The sequence below is a fragment of the Myotis davidii genome, unplaced genomic scaffold (genome assembly GCF_000327345.1).
Source record: "Myotis davidii unplaced genomic scaffold, ASM32734v1 scaffold316, whole genome shotgun sequence".
Taxonomy (NCBI): Eukaryota; Metazoa; Chordata; class Mammalia; order Chiroptera; family Vespertilionidae; genus Myotis; species Myotis davidii.
The window spans coordinates 423,057-440,580 of NW_006287072.1; the positions used below are offsets into that span (position 1 = coordinate 423,057).

The 17,524-nt window shown below is 42.4% G+C and overlaps 1 protein-coding gene across 2 annotated transcripts in view; it reads left to right on the top strand.

The window, feature by feature from the left end:
• The window catches only part of MED12L (mediator complex subunit 12 like), a 398,615-nt gene that overhangs the window by 89,756 nt on the left and 291,335 nt on the right, over positions 1 to 17,524 (top strand). For both annotated transcript variants that reach the window (XM_006758962.2, XM_006758963.2), the window contains exons 5-10: positions 7,043 to 7,212; positions 9,712 to 9,822; positions 10,824 to 11,093; positions 14,803 to 14,952; positions 15,668 to 15,767; positions 16,321 to 16,457. In XM_006758962.2, coding sequence (XP_006759025.1) covers positions 7,043 to 7,212; positions 9,712 to 9,822; positions 10,824 to 11,093; positions 14,803 to 14,952; positions 15,668 to 15,767; positions 16,321 to 16,457 — 938 coding nt within the window. The remainder of the gene's footprint in view (positions 1 to 7,042; positions 7,213 to 9,711; positions 9,823 to 10,823; positions 11,094 to 14,802; positions 14,953 to 15,667; positions 15,768 to 16,320; positions 16,458 to 17,524) is intronic.

Genomic DNA, 17,524 nt, shown 5'->3' on the forward strand with positions numbered 1-17,524 from the left:
TGTCTATCTTTTCTTCCTGGAGCCCTTCTCTCTGTTCTTTTGGCATGCCAGGAGGAAACCGCCGTAGGGACCGCCTGACATCCAGCAGCACTTGTTGGTAGTCCTTGCTCATCTGTCGTAGGTTTTTCCCTGATATAGGAGGTGGGTCATTGATGTTGACATTGAGGAGCTTGGGCCACACTTTTCGTCTCATCTCATCAGTTAGGAGCCCTCCCTCGCTAATAGCCATGCGTCTAAGGGCAGCCACATCAGTGGGATCACTGTTCAGAGCCTGGTATATCTTTGCCACTTTCTTTTTCCTTTTGGCGTTAAAGACTGCCGTCTCCGCGCCGTCGTCCCAGTGACTGGAGGTGGGGACGTCGCCCTGCGCACTTGGGGAGGCCATGTCCCGGGGGCCCGGGCACGGGCCCGAGCCCCGGCTGGTGGCGGAGCCGAGAGAAAACGCGCCCGCATTTCCCGGCAGGCCCGGCTCGGTACGGTTTTCAATATCTTGCTCTCTCTCTTCTTCTTCCAACACCCCCATAATGTGAATATTGGTGTGCTTGAAGTTGTCCCAGAGGCTCCTTACACTACCTTCTATTTTTGGATTCTTTTTGCTCTTCTGATTAGGTGTTTTTTGCTTCCTCATATTTCCAAATCACTGATTTGATTCTTTGTGTCTCTACTGTTGATTCCCTGTAAATTATTCTTCATTTAAGCTAGTGTAGCCTTCATTTCTGACTGGTCCTTTGATGTTCTGAAATCCTTGAAATTCTCACCAGGTTCCTTGACATTCTCACTAAGATCCTTCAAGCTCGCATTAAGTTCCTTGAGCATCCTTATGACTATTGTTTTGAACTCTGTATCTAGTAGTTTGCTTGCTTCCATTTCATTTAGTTCTTTTTCTGGAGATTTCTTCTGTTCTTTCATCTGTGACATGTTTCTTTGTCTCTGCATTTTGGCTGTTTCCCTGTGTTTGTTTCTATGTATTATGTAGAGCTACTGTGTCTCGATAGTCCCACTCTGACCTCTGGGCTTCCTGGCTCCTGGATCTCTAGGGAAGTGCTAATCTAGCCTTTGCCTGAGGCTATCCAGCAAAAGCCTCCCTTCAGGGCTTGGGCAGGGCGGGTCCCATGGGATCAGCAGGGCGGCGCTAGCAGTTATGGCTGCTCTCAGTCCTGCCCTCAGAGACTCTGCTTCTCAATGTCCCGGTAATTGTTGCAAGCCCCTCGGAGAGAAAGCTCCCTTTGAGTTCCGATCGATGCCAGACAGTCCCGCCTCTCCCGTATGAGTCTGGGTCCCTAGAGACTCGCCCAGAACTGGAGCTCAAAGCCTGAGATTCCCTCCCGATTGAAACCAACAACCACGCCCTCAGCCGCCAGCCCGCTCCGCATGCACCTCCGCCCCTTAGTATTTTACTTCCGCACTGCGCCTTCTCTGAGTCTCGGTATGCTTTTCTCTTTCCTTCTAGTTGTAGAATTTCCACTCAGCCAGCCTTCCTGTGGTTCTGGATGATGTCCGTTCCGTCTTTTAGTTGTATTTTTGAAGTGGTTGTGTGAGGCAGCAATTTCCAGTGTTTACCTATGCCGCCACCTTGGTTTCTCCCTAATATATATTTTTTATTCATTTCAGAGGAAGGGGAGGGAGAAAGAGATAGAAACATCTATGATGAGAGAGAATCATTTATTGGCTGCCTCCTGCATGTCCCACACTGGGGGTCGAGCCTGCAACCTGGGCATATGCCCTGACCAGGAACCAAACCATGACCTCCTGGTTCATAGGTCGATACTCAACCAGCTGGGCAGTGTGGCTTTGACTTTCATGTCCCTGGTGGCTGATGTTGAACATCTTTGTATTTGTTTATTGGCCAGCCGTGTATATTCTTTGGAGAAATGTCTATTAAAATTCTTTGCCCATTTAAAAATGGGCTGTCTTTTTATTATTGAGTTGCAATAGTTCATTATATATTATAGATCTGAGTCCCTTATTAGATGTATGATTTGCAAGTATTTTCTTTCAATTAGTGGATTGCCTTTCCCCTTTGTTGATGGTATCCTTTGATAAAGAAAGCATTTTAACAACAAAAGGCATGAGAAAAATGGTAGAAAATCCTTCAGTTATTCTTACTGAGTTTTTAGAAATAGAGTGTGGGGCATGTTACACCTACTGAAAGTTTTTTCCTCCATTCAGTCTGCACCAAAGTCAGGCTGGTTAAACCCTCTACATCCTGCAGTTTCGAGAAGCAGGCTGTCCTCCCTGTGGAGAGGCAAGATCCTTTTGTTGTAATGGTACGGTCTCAGGAAGAATTTTCCCTGGTGGCTGTTGGGTATAGGCTTCTCCTGTGTCCTTGGCATAGCACTGGATCACCTTACAGATAGATGTATGTGTTAGTCTCTAGACTTGGTGGGCGTTTTAAAAAAGTCATCAGCATTGTATTTATTTCACATAGTGGGTTCCCACTGGCTTTGGAAACAGGAAAGAATCCAGCCAGGAAAATGAACCTTCACAAAATACATACATTTATTGTAAGTTTATTAAAATATAATTGAAAGTTTCATATTTGCATGGGCGTTTGGAGCACATTGGTTAGCAGGTGCTTCTACTTAAGTTGGTTATAATAAACAGTGCACCAGAGAGGGAATTTGGCATTTTCCCTATAGTGGTATGCAAAACCTTCAAGGTATGTAGTGATGAATTTAAACTAGAAAGCAAAGATGTTTGTATGAAGATTGGAGAGTCAGAATGATTGGGAAGGAACTTGATTTAGTAGTCATTTTGAGAGAACCTTGGGGTGCATTGATTCAAGTCAATACTTGATGGTTGACTATGTATGGCAGAATTTTATGGGGATGAAAGAGAGAGATGGAGGGGATTCTAAGATATCGGTTAGAGAAGAGAGGGAGACCCCCGCTAGATGGTAGGGTGGTGTCCAGAGACTAGAGAAGGTTATGTGTTAGATGTGACATTTGAATTGGGCCCTGGAAAATTCTCATGCATGAACACAGGTAAGTAGAGAAGGATTGTTGGTAGAGATTGCTTCAGAGGCATGAGAGTTAGAGCAGTTTGGGCTGGTGGAGTATGAAATGCTAGGTGGTGGGTAGTGTTTGAAGTGATTCCAATTCCTAGCTAAGGAGTTTATCCTTCATTCACGATGGGTTGCTGATCAGCGAAGGGTTTGGAACCAGGGAGCTGACATTGATTCTGTAAGTCTGCCTGTGGAGCAGGTGTTAGGCATTGGTAGCTCTGTGAGGCCGAGGCAGGGACTGACATTGGCAGCAGGTGTGTCCTGATAGTGACCGCTTCGCCGTTAGTTTTTTTTTTCTAAAAACTTTTCATCCTGATGGTGATGATCAAAGCTACCAATTATTGATCATTTTCTGCATCCTGTGCATGGGGCTGAGTAACTCACCCTTATAGTCACTCTGATATACATATATTATTGATCCTGTTGTAGGATGAAGAAGGTGAGACTCAGCAGAGGTTAGACCTGCTGCTCCAGGTCGCATGGCTGAATGGCAGAGCTGGGATTGGGATTCAGGGCCATCTGTTCCCAAGATCACTCTGCCCCTACGGCTGGCTGCCTGTGGGCTCTGTTGCTGTGCTGCAGGACACCTTCACCAGGAGCCTTGCTGCACTGCGCGCCGCCCTGCCACACCTCTGTTCTCCCCATATGTGGTTATCGTTTTATGTGATTTCATGTACCAGAGTGGGCAACTCACGCCTGTTTGTGTCCTGGGCCAGCTGTGTGACCCTGGGGATGCCTGCAGTGCCTGGGTCTATAAGGTGGTAGTGAACTGTGTGGCCTCTAGAAGCCCTCTGCTTGGGGGTTAGGCATGGACAGAGAGGTGCAGTGGCTGTAGGATTCTTGGATGCTAGAGAGAGCACTGTCGAAAGGTCTGGGCACTGTATTCAGTCCTGAGCCCTCTCAGTAACGCTCATGCTCATAAACTTTCTAACAATCTGGCTCACGGACCTTAGTTTCTACTGCATTTCCAGGAGCTACAAGTGTGGCCACACACCCCAAGCTGGCTAGAATGTAGGACTGCTCCATTTTCAGAGTAGCCCTTTTGGTCACGTTCTGTAGCTTTTTCCCTTTGAATCCCACCCTGCCCCCATCTTCCCTGTGATCTTGATCCATTCCTATTTTCTTTTACTACCTGAAACTGGGCCCAGTCAGAATCTGGCAGTGGGGCTGAAGGCACTGGCATTGGGTCAAAGCCCTCTTGTGGTGGTTTTCCACTCAAGGCTGCTGTTTTCTGTTTTCAATTTCTAATGAAAATTTTGTGGGCAGTCCAATATTTTATACCAGTCCACTCTAGGCTGTCTTATGTCCAGACCCCTGAATCTGTCTGCTTGCCATGATCACTTACTGTTAGTGGACTACAGTTACAATTAAAGCGCACTATTAAGAGGGCTGCATTTAAAGTCCATGTGAATCCCAATAGGAGGAGATTGTGGAGCGGTATAGTCAGCAAGCCTTTATTAGCCACACATGTGTTTACATAAATGTTCAAGCACACGTAAAGACCTAAGGTTGCATGTTAGAATATTTAATGATTATGCGTGCTGGTGAGGAGACAGAGGGAAGCTATGTAGACAGGGATGGGGACCATGGTTCGGAGGGGTGGGGGAGAGGAAGTAGAAATGGGATACCCAACTAGGCAGAGTTACTAAGCATCCCAATTGGGCAGGTAAAGAAAGGCACACATGAGAAAAGCGAGGTTTAAAATATATGAACATTGCTAAGACAGGTAGCTTGCAAATAACTAATCACAAGGCTGTGAGGCATACAGACCAATCCCAAGGATGTTACTAAGGCAGAATTATTTGAAAGGACCTATCAGGAGCTGGCATGGCAATACCCTGCCCCTATATGAAAAAGTGCAGCTTCCTCACCCTCTCTCTCCGGCCTGCAATGGGTTCCTAACATTCCTGTGGCTTTCTCCCAGAAGATGGGAGATGTCCTTTCAAAATGCTGACACGCTGAGCTCAAAAGGTTCGCCATCACTGCCCTAGAGTAAAAATCGTGCTTCCTCTTGTCCTCTCTCCTCTCTCTGGCACACAATGGGTTCCTGAGTTCCTGTGGCAGGGGAGCACATCCCTAAGCCCACGCTGCTTATGGCCATGTGGGACTCTGCACATGGATTAATAGACTTTAATTATCTTGGGTGCTCTCAATAAACTTTGGTTCCATTACTCATTTTTGTCTGCTACATCATTCTTCGATTTCGTGAGACAACAAACTCAGACCCCTCATTTTGGTTTCAGTGGGATTACAGATCCTTTTTGTTTTCATACATTTTCTGTAGTGACCATGTATTTCTTTTTTTTTTAAACTTTTTAAAGTTGGGGTGTGTGAATGTGTGTTATTTTTAACTCTTGAGGCTAAAATATTCTGTGGGGATATTGAGAATAGTAGATACTGAGGATGAGCTAATAGTAAGGTGTAGCACACAAAAGCTGGGATTTTGGTCCTAGTAATTTTTGTTTTTGTTTATTGTAGCTAAGCTCCACCCATCCATTGGATGGTTGGCATTTTACTTTGTTGAACAAATGAGTGGCATGAGACTGTTAATCCATATCAGGGCCACCAGAAGATGACAGCATTGGTAAATCAGTCTTTGTTTTTAATTTCAGTGGATTCATTTTAAATATATATATTGATTTCAGAGAGAAAGGGAGAGGGGAGAGAGAGATAGAAACATCAATGATGAGAGAGAATCATTGATTGGCTTCCTCCTGCATGCCCCCACTGGGGATCAAGCCTGCAACCCGGGCATGTGCCCTTGATCGGAATTGAACCTGGGACCCTTCAGTCCACAGGCTGATGCTCTATCTACTGAGCCAAACCAGCTAGGGCTCCAGTAGATTCATTTTAATGATAGTATCTGTTATCAGTGGCAAGTGTTGACCTAGTATCTCTTCATCCTTTTGTGTTGGCTTATTATTGGAGTTTAGCACCTGAATTTGAATTTCAATTTTAAATTAGACACAATTAGAATAAGTGGTTTAGACTACAACTTAATAGTAGTTATCTCTGGGTACTATTATCAAGTAAGTTTAATAGTATTCAAAAAGGAAAAACAAAACTCTCAATGACTGACAAGATGTTTAGTATCTACTCTTGTCAAAATAGCTTCCTTTAAAAGAAGGTAGGAGAACCTATTGCCAAAGTAATGGGAAAACAGCGTTGAGTGAAAATGTTTCAGTAGGATGGTTTCTTCTGAGATGCTACTTGGCTAATCCTTGGGGAAATTTGACTGTGAGCATGCAATCATTACATTTTTACACACAGAATGGGCTCAGGTTGGCATCTCATCCCCTGTGATTGCCAGAGGCAACACACTGATTTAATTTGTGCCCCTGTGGCAGACATTTTTGAATAATTTCAGTGATTTTTTTACGCCATGTTTTCTATTTCCTTTGCGGTTTCCTACCTTTGTTGCTCACCACTCTTGCTGATTGCATTCTGAGGAGGGTGCAGTCATTGCAGGTCCACAGGGTTGTCTGAGAGGCCGCTGCTCTTGTGTCCCTGGCAGTCTGTGGCATTGCCGCTTGGAATGCTGCCATGGCCAGCACATGTGAATGCTGCCTCTCACAGATTGACAAAAACAGAGCAGATCTTAACTAGGCATGTTTGACACTTGACTTGGACCCTGAAAAACATACACTTGGGGATTTTGAATTCTTTTGGTGGAGACTTGAAATTTCTCAAAGGGCTTGCCTCTGAAGTTTTGTTTCCTGCTTGTGCCCTTCATGTTTTTGTTGTGCTAAATGTTTAACATGGAAGAGCCCCTGATGCATCTAATTTGAGTGCAGATATCTTCTCCTGGATAAGGAGTCGCAGAGGCACAGGAGAGAGCTGGCTGGATCCCTGCTGCTGTGGAGGGTGCCATGGCACTAATGGGCATTATTTATAGGCTTTGGGGTGGGCATGCCTTCCTAAGCGCTTGGACGTGCAAAAGCCACTTTTATGTCATAGATGTTTGTTTTATAAGTACATCCTTAAGATGATCAGAAAGGGGTGAAAAAGTCATTTCTTATACCATTTCTTAAAATGCAGAGTGGACACAAATATCTACCAGGTATCTTCGAGAGCAGCTGGCCAAGATTTCTGACTTCTACCACATGGCTTCCAGCATAGGTGATGGCACTGTCCCTGTGCCCCCGGATGTGGAGCAAGCCCTGAAGCAGTGGGAGTACAACGCAAAGCTGGCATTCCACATGTTCCAGGTAACTTGCCAGGCAGCCAAGACTGCGCAGCATTCTTTTAAAAAGAGAGCAAGTTCCTTATCGTTTAGTTTTCTGGGGGTTAAATTGAATCTTTCTATGAACAGTACATTCAGAGAAAGCCATCTGACATTTCTCACGTTGAATTGGAGTAAAGGTTGCACCTTGGCCCTGAGATGACAGCTGCTTCTTGTACATGTTGACCTCCAGCTTTAATGATGTCAGCCCTGCTAGTGCTGTTACTATGTAATTGCACTATTAAGTATGATCCTTTTAAACCTTTTCTTTTGCAAAAATTCGATGTGTTCATTCAAAAAAATCTTTGTGCTAATGTCTCCTAGTAGATCTTTAGAGTTTCATTATTTCAGAGATAGGTCACCTTTATTGGGCTCAGCTGCAGTTCAAAATGCAATTGATGGGGCCTATAAGGGCAGTGTGGCATCCAGACAAGTTGATGTAAATCACATGGACCAGAAGAGGGCGTCTGTGCCTCAGTTTTTACTCCTGGCAAGGAGGAGGAAGTGTGCATATTTAGCTGAAATTGTATCGCTGGCATAGACTTTCACTACCTGCTCTCTTGACCAAAGAGAAAGGGGATTAGAAAGGATGTGTGGCTTCTAAATTTCCTTTTTAGAACTTTAATTATAATTTCCAACTTGCAAGTGATTTTTTCCTAAGAGCACAAAGTAGGAAAAAGCGTGGTCCTCTTGAGAAATGGCATGGTTGCAGTCAATGAAAACAACTCTTTACAAATCCTAGCTCCACTTATTACAGGATTACTTCAGTGCGTGCTCAATTACTTTTATTGAGCTGAGGATTTAATCTGCATCTTTTAAAACATGTCTCTCAACAAGCTTATTGTCTTTGGGAGGTTATCTTTATGTATTAGGAACATTGGAATCAGTATGTCTTTTTAAAAAATTATTATTTTACTATTTTTTAAATTTAATTTTTTCCATCACCATTTATTCCCTCTATGCCCTCTTCCACCTCCACCCATCCCCCTCAACCCCCACAGTCACTACACTGTTGTCCAGATTCATGGGTTTTTCTCTCACTTTTTTTTTCTCAATCCCTCTACCTCCTCAACAGCCCCCCTTCCCCTAGGGTTGTAAACTGATTGGAATCTAATTGTAATATTAATGCTACAATTTGAAAGTTCATGATATTTTTAATTAGTCACATTCTGAAATGTGAAACTGATCCTAGTATATACACATGCAGAAATAAAGGCATGGGTACATAGACAAAAGCACATTGAGGAGGCACTATTATATAATCATTGGCAATCATATTTATTTAAAATTTTTAAAAATCTTAAGTTCATCATTTCTTATACCTTAATGCAAAATTCCATTTTATTTATTTCTTTATGGAGTGAAAATTCACTTTTCTGGTTTTAAAGTTTTAAATTGAAGTTTTTCTGTTAACAGAAAACACTTTAACACTTTTTGACTTTCAATATTTAAAGTTAGAAATTAGCGACAAGTAAATATCTTGATATCATGTCAGTGTGGTGTCATTGTAATCCTATAAATACTGTATTTACCAGTACATTTTTTCACAGTTTGTTGGTAGCCATGGCCATGGACCACTGGTAATACATAGATCTGTAAGAGGTGCTAAGAACAAATTTGGAGTTCATATTAACTACTAGGAAGGTTGTTACCAGAAGGACCATAAAAATATGTGTCTTTCCTAGGAAGCAGCTTTTTGTTTCTATCTTGAAGTGTCTTTCATGATGTGAATCATGATACAGAACTAATGTGACATCTACTATGCATGTGCAGGGACTATCATAAAATAATGTGTGTATTTATATGTATGTATATGTGAAGGCAGTAGAATGCTTACATTGAGGGTCTGCACCACCCCTGTGGGGCGTTTTGAAAATTTGTAGTTGTGTTACTGTTTCTTACTGTAGTTATGTTGGAATACTTATCCATTACAGCATGTTATTATAAATTCCTTTAATTTCTTTATAATATAGTTATGCCATTATCTTTTTTAAGATATATTTTACAGGTAGCTTATAGTATCTGAATTTCATTTTGGGATAGAGGAGACTATTAAGGGGGCATTAGATCTGGTGGGATTGTCAACTTCTCATCAAGATAATGGTATGATGGGGGCTTCTTTATGATTATCGCCATTGGCCAGGTTTCCTCCTGTGAAGATGAGTTCATACACCTCAAAATCTAGCCGGGTGCTTGATACATGCCTTGGGAGTCTTTTAAGTTTTCTTTCTTGTAGGAATCAATTTTTTTTTTAAATTTAGAATTAAGCAGATTACCAAAAACCACAAACAGCAACAAACCCCCAAAGCAACCATACAAAGTAATATTAGTTCTTTTTGTTTGAAATTGGGACTATGATCAATGAGTTTTACTACAACAAAAACAATAGTAAAATTATGCTTAAGCATAAGAATAGCAGTGCTTTTTGCATTTTAGTTAGTTTTACTTTAACATTACTAGTGTAATTTTTCTTTGTCCATTTAAGGAAGGAATGCTGGAAAAACATGAATATTTGACATGGATCTTGGATGTTTTAGAAAAGATCAGACCAATGGATGATGATCTTCTTAAACTCCTGTTACCATTAATGCTTCAGGTATAGTATACATAACCAGTTGATTTCATGGGCAGGAAATGATCTGATAAGAATGCTTAGGTAAGTAGAGGTGGAAGAGGAAAACATTGCCCTTTGAAATGGAAGGAAAAAAAAATATCTTGATGCTACAACACATGAAGTGATACGAAGCTTCAGTTCTGGCAGTCATTTGTAATGGCCATTTCATAGTTTTAGCCACATGCCCTTTTTAAGTATTCTCACTACATTGATTTCTACCATCACCAAGCTAAGCAAACAGCTCTTTAAATACTGTCCCCTTGTTCACACAGATGTCTGTGAAAACAAAACAAGTCATCTCTTTTTAAGGACCCAGAGGATCTTCTATATTCATTTTACCTGTTTTGAGCCACTGTGGGAACTTCCTATTTTAATGATTGGTCTAAAATTTGTTGAAATTTAGGTTATCTGGGTAACATTTATTTAAAAAAATTAAAATTTCCTTGGAAAGGTAATGCATGTCCAATACAAAAGAGATTCTAATGAAAAGTCACCCATTTCCGGCCCCAGTGTACCCTTTCCGAGGCTGCCCCATGCTGGTCCTGTGTGTCCTCTCTGGGGGTGCCTGGGCCTGTGCTGCCTGGTAGAGGAGCCGCCAGCCAGATGTGGCAGTTAACTGTTGGAACTGTGACAAGTACAAATTGATATGTGTTCTCGGTACAAAATAGACAACAGATTTCAGACTTAATGCAGAAAAAGGTTATATATAATGTCTCAATACATCTTGGTTTGATTACATGTTGAAATGATAACATTTGCCTATATGAGGATAAATAAAATATATTATTCTTTTAAGTTTACCTTTGTTTTTCCAGTGGCTATTAGAAAATTTAAAATTACATATGTGGCTTGTGTTATGTTTCTGTTGGACAGCACTGGTCTATACGGTACCTTTGAAGTTTGTCTTTTTAAATAAAAAGAATTCTGTATTACGATAGTTATTTCACTGACATGACCGAGTCTGGTGTCCTTGTGCTCCTCAGTATTCAGATGAATTTGTTCAGTCGGCCTACCTGTCTCGTCGTCTTGCCTACTTTTGTGCCCGGCGTCTTGCCTTGCTGCTGAGCGATAGCAGTGGCCTCCTCACTGCCCACTCGCCCCACATGATGATAGGACCAAACAATGCGAGCATTGGGGCCCCCAGCCCCGGCCCCCCCGGCCCCGGCGTGAGCCCCGTGCAGCTGGCCTTCTCAGACTTTCTGTCCTGTGCACAGCACGGTCCCCTCATTTATGGACTTAGTTGTATGTTGCAGGTAAGTCCTTTGACCTTGTTACTTATGTTAGATTTCAGTGTAGGAGATAATTGTGGTGGGAATTGCAACAGCTTTCACATCTCAGCTCTAGTTTCTTCCTCAACCATATAATTTATAGATTGAAATTTCATGTTTTTATTTCCCTATGTTAAATCATGCCAAAAGAAGATCAGTTGCTTTAGTTTAGCAGTAAGTTATTGTGCTTGTTCTTCATGAGGGCCATTAAGTAGTCAGTGAGTAAGACCCTTTAGGGAATCCATGGAACAAGCCAGCTGTATCACTTCTCTGGAAGATCAGCTTCTTCATGCAGCATCTTTAGCTTCCTCAGTTCACATCCTGAGTGGTTGCCTTTTCTCTCTTCCTTTAAATCCAATCAATCCATCCTGCTTTGCTCCATTGAGCATCACTGCTGGTGCCCTGCGGACCATCCCCAGCATGCTGGCCCCTGAGCTGATGCTGTTAGGAATGAGGTACAGCCCCGCACTAGAGGAGCTCCCAGCTTAGTGTTCAGGTCACACTTCTTGGGCTCTTAATGTGTCCGACTGTTGGCTAAGGGGCTTTGGGACAGGCCTGGCCTTGGAGACACAGTCTCTGCTCTGGTAGAGTTTGCTGCTTTGTCAGGAAGACAGGCTGACAGGCAGTTTCTGAGACTCCGACAACGGCTGACAGGGGGATGCACAGTGAGCTAAGGGAGTTGAGAAGGATCATTTCTGATCCCACCTAGAATTCAGGGGAGCTTCCTGAGGACATAGTCCTGACTGGCGCGTACAATACGAGTTAAAAAAGGTGGTAGAGTGTTCCTGGCAGAGCTCACAGCAGGGGCAGAGGCTCAGAGGGTTGGCTGGCCCTCTTGTGTGCAGGTCGGTATTAATGGAACATGGAATATAAAATCTGTTGGGGATCAGCACATAGAAGACCCTTGTGCACCTTATGATTGGGAATAACTGGAGGATTTTGTGCATGGAAGTGACAGTGTGTGGTTAGTTAGATTGTTTTAGCAACAGTAGAGGGACAGCTTATGGGAGTGAGGAAGTAGGGGAGAGAGAGACAAGGCAAAGAAGTAAGTTTGGAAGAGTCTAGGTAAGTTCAATTTTGGACTGTTTTATCCCTTAGGATCTCCAAGTGGGTATTTTCAAGAGGTTGTGACATGTCCGATTCTGTCTCCTGAGCCAAGATGACCGGCCACATGTGGATTTGAATCATTCAAGGCATGTGGCTGGGAGGGGCGAGGTTACCTAAAGAATTAGCGGTGGGAGAGGCCAGGTGGACCAAGGGGCATGAGTGGTTAAGAGATGGCAGAGGGGATTTCACAGAGATGACCCAGAAAGTTGGGTCAAACTGGAGAGAGAGTGAGAGAGAATTTATTGTAGAAACAAAGATGAGGAGAAGAAGAATACTGAGCATGTTCTATGTTCTAGGCACTGTTCTAAGTTGTATCATATATTAAGCCATGTAGTTCTCAGAACCACCCTATCTGATAGTAACCTCTGTTAGTTTTGTAACACTAATGATGAAAAGGTAGTATAGGTCACACCTGAGGTCAGCAGCAAAGCTGGAATTCAGACCAAAATTCTGGATCCAGAGTCTACATTCTTGACAACCACGTTAAATGTCTTCTCTAGGTACTGCAGAAAGTTTTGAAATGGAGTTAGTAGTGGTAGTGGCAGTGCCCAGTGGATTGGGGAGGTCTGGTAAGAAGGTGGCTGAACTTGTCTTCGACAGTATGGTAGTGTCTTTGATGATCAGTCAGATTTTGGGTGAGAAGCCAGGTTAAGGCAGGTTGACAGGTGATGCAGAATGAGGTGAAATAATGCTCCTCTTAGTTTGAGAACTGTTTCTATGAAGGCAAGAGATAGAAATTGCAGCTGTGTGAATGAGATTTTTTTAAAAAAATTATTTTTGACGGGTGTATTTCTAAGCTAAGGGTAGACTAGTAGAGGTGAGTCTGGGAATAGTATTTGATAGATCATTGTCTTGGATATGGGAGGCTTTGGAACTAAGAATGCAAGGGAAGGGCTCTGCCATGGGCAGGGGGTGAGAACCCCACTGTGTCACAGACAGCATAAAATGGGGAGGGATAGATGCCAGGGGAGACATGCACTGGAGGGTTCAGAGACTTTACGGTCCTCCTGTTTGCCATCTGATTTCCACAGATATGTCTCCATACCTCCAAAGGTAGTACTTTTATTTTTCTATTCACTTTTTAGAAAAAGGAAATGTTGCATTCATTCTCTCAGCTCTTTTTGTTTGCTGTTGAGTAGCATGATAGCAGAATGGTTAAGACATATACTTTATTTTTTATTTTTTTAAATATATCTTTTATTGGTTTTTTTTTACAGAGAGGAAGGGAGAGAGGTAGATAGTTAGAAACATCGATGAGAGAGAAACATCTGATCAGCTGCCTCCTGCACACTCCCTACTGGGTATGTGCCCACAACCAAGGTACATGCCCTTGACTGGAATAAAACCTGGGACCCTGGCGTCCACAGGCTGATGCTCTATCCACTGAGCCAAACCGGTTAGGTCAAGACATATACTTTAAAATCATTCAGACAGCCCTAACCGGTTTGGCTCAGTGGATAGATTCAGACAGACCTGACTTGGGCTCTGCTCTGCCAGTTGGTAACTTGGACCTTGAGGCTCTGTTTCCCAAGTGTGAATGGGGGGATGATAACAGTTCTTCTTCTCCTCCTCCTCCTCCTCCTCCTCCTCCTCCTCTTCCTCCTCTTCTTTCTTCTTTTTTAAATCTTTATTGTTTAAAGTATTACCTATAGTATTACATATGTCTCCTTTTTCCCCCATTGGCCACCCCCACCTCTCCAGCACATGCCCTCACCCCCCTAGTGTCTGTGTCCATTGGTTATGCTTATATGCATGCATACAAGTTCTTTGGTTGATCCCTTACCCCCCACCTCCACCTTCCCCTGCCTTCCCTCTGAAGATTGATGGACTGTTTTAATGCTTTACTTATTACCAGATGGGGTTAAGGTTATGAGGACAGAAAGCTTCCAGGATAGTGTTCAGCACATAGTATGTGTTCAATTAAATGTGAGCTGTACTATTTACTTTGCATTTTAGAGGCAGCAGGATCAACATAGGAGAATACCAGGCACGTGTGCTGGACTCAATTTGGGGCTGTTACTAATCTCTGTCTCACGTTCCTCTTTCACACAGTTGGGGAATGGGGTTGCTGTGATGTAGAAGTAAGGTGGTCATAGAAAGTACTTCGGGCAAGCTGGTTGAGTAAGACAGTCTGTAAGGGTCTCAGCCAGGGTGGACGAGCTACAACTGAGGGCCAAGTGCAGCCTGTGAGCTATAATCATTTCATGTTTCCAATGAGTTATTAAAACAAAAAAAGAAGAATATGAGAGAGAAACTATAGATGTTCCAAAAAGCTCAAAACATTTACTCTCTGGCTTTTTATAGAAAAAATTTGCCAACCATGATGATTACTTTATTTTTATGTTTCCTAGGTTTCCTGTACTAGGTTTTCTGTACTAGGTAATTTCTTAATACTATACCTCCTCCCTTTCAAAGGGGTAATTCTGTCTTAGTTTTGTCTTATCACTTGAAAAGATGAGAATGGGATAAGATATTTTAATCTTACTGGTAAGAAACTGTAATAGTCATGATAAGGTGTCATTTTACTGTGAAGCTGTTGTTATACCTTTTCTTTCTCTTTATCTGGATTTTCTCGCTTTCTCTCCAGACTGTCACTCTCTGTTGCCCAAGTGCCTTAGTGTGGAATTATTCCACAAATGACAGTAAGAGCATGAACCCAGGCTCACCCCTGGATCTGCTGCAGGTGGCGCCCTCCAGCCTCCCCATGCCGGGCGGGAACACGGCCTTCAATCAGCAGGTAGACTTTCTGTTGCAGTACTTTGATGGGGGTTCTCATTCTTGAGAGTTGTCAGGGCATGGAGGGCCAGGTGGGTTTTAACATCTCACATGCTTGGGTGGCATTCCCAGCTCTGCCCCTCTCTCTGGGTGGCCTTGTGGGGAAGCATGTTGCTCCCTTTCTTCTTACCCTTTGCCAGGCAGTTCTTGCAGAGAGTTCTTCCACCCAGACGATAATTATAGTGGTGTTCCACAACTCTCAAAGTAGTGGTCTGTGATATTTAGTAATTATTATGTTTTTATTAGTGCTGGGTTATTTGGTTCAAAGACTTAAGAAACTTGAACCAAAGAATGGTGACTAATATTTAGAAAAATGTCTCTGTTTTTTCAGAGCAGTCTTATTAAGTTAATAAGCATGACTGGTTGCTTTCATACGTAGAAGAATGGCTTATAGATGATATTTAGAACTTTCACTTTCTATGTGATGTCCTAATATATTTTCAGTTATAAAGGTGTTTTTTTTTTTGTAAGCATTTATTATTAAAAACTGGCATAGAATCACCACTTGTAAATTTTAAAATGCACTCTTGGGGAAACAGGCTGAACTTCCTACAATGCAGTGAATACTGTATGTAGTTCACCATAGGATTCTCTGTTCATGTGGAAAATCATGACACGATTTAAACAACCACTGTGGCTCTCCAAGCACAAGTTAATTAGAAGTGCTTATTTTTCAGGTTCGGGCAAGGATTTATGAGGTAGAACAGCAGATAAAACAGAGAGGCCGTGCAGTGGAAGTTCGGTGGTCTTTTGACAAGTGCCAAGAGTCAACAGCAGGTACAGAACACAACGGAGGAGTGCTTTTGAACATGGGACTTCATCTGCCATGCTTCTGATTCTCATCCGCCTGTCCACATATTGGATAAGGATGCTCTCTGCTCTCTGACGGAGCCACCTATTGAATTCTGAGGAAGTTCTTCTACTTTTTAAAAAATATATTTTATAGATATTTGATTTTTTACAGAGAGGAGGGGAGGGGGATAGAGAAACATTGATGAGAGAGAAACATCAATCAGCTGCCTCCTGCACATGCCCTACTGAGGATGTGCCTGCAACCAAGATACATGCCCTTGACCGGAATTGAACCTGGGACCCTCCAGTTCGCAGGCCGACGCTCTATCCACTGAGCCAAACCGGTTAGGGCATGAGGAAGTTCTTTATGCCCTTCAGACCCTGGCTGTCTAGTTTACCAGGTTTGGTTTTGTTGGCAACTCTTCTATCCTGGGAATGATTTTTTAAAATCCCTTTTGCACCCATAATAATGAGTTTTGTACTGTGCTGTTTGGCCTCATTTAGCCTCTTTAACTGCTTGCTTACTTTCCATTTCTAGGGGTCACTATTAGCCGGGTTTTGCACACGTTGGAAGTGTTGGATCGACACTGTTTTGACCGAACTGATTCTAGCAATTCATTGGAGACGCTTTATCATAAGATTTTCTGGGCGCACCAAAATAAAGATAACCAAGAGGTAGTTATTTTTTTCTTCTTTTCCAATTTTATTGGCATATTTTCTTCTTTTTCATTCTATAAATTTTGCCAAAGCCTTCACAATAAAGTGTAATACCTTATGAAGAGGTCTTCACCCTGAAATCATTCTATTGTACGACTGAAAAGTTCCACCATTATAAAAATGTCCGTTGGGTTGGTCTACTAGGTATATCGGTTGGAAAGCTTTTTCTTCATCCTTTTATTGTCATTTCTCATCATTTTCATTTTAGAAGAATATCCTTCATCTAGTGATTGGATTTGATGCAGTGGTTTGGCTTTAATGCAGTGGAAGTAATAGATTTAGCATATCAGAAAGCAGCGAATTAATACCTGTGGTTATGGTCTTTGAAAAATCTGTAGACAGTATATTATACAGCATTCTCCAGAGAAACAGAACCAATAGGGGAAAATGTAAATATAAATATATATATGTATGTGTATACATATGTATGTGTGTATATATATGTATGTGTATGAGTATATATATATACACACATATATATATTAAGAGAGAGAGTATTTACAGTCATTTGCCACATAATGATATTTCAGTCATTGACAGATTGCATATATGACAATGGTCCCATAAGATTATAATGGAGCTGAAAAATTCTTATTGCCTACTGATGCTGTAGCCATCATAATGTTGTAGTACAGTGTGTTGCTCATGTGTTTGTGGTGATGCTGGCATAAACAGACCTACTGTGCTACCTGTCATATAAAAGTATCGCACAAAAGTATCTACACTAATAAAAGAGAAACATGGTAATTGGCATACGACCGCTACCCTTCCCATTGGCTAATCAGCGAGTTATGCAAATTAACTGGTAGCCAAGATGGCGGCCGGCAGCCAGGCAGCTGATGCGAACAGGGAGGCTTGCTTGCTTCAGTGACAGAGGACTCCAACGTTCCCCACCTGATTTGCCGGCCTCTCAGCTGCAAATCTAGGTAACTATGTTGCGAATATAGAAGCTAAAAGAACCCCAGAAACCTGCTTTACTCAGCAGGGCTTCAGCCAGCCAGACCGCAACATTGTATCAGATATAG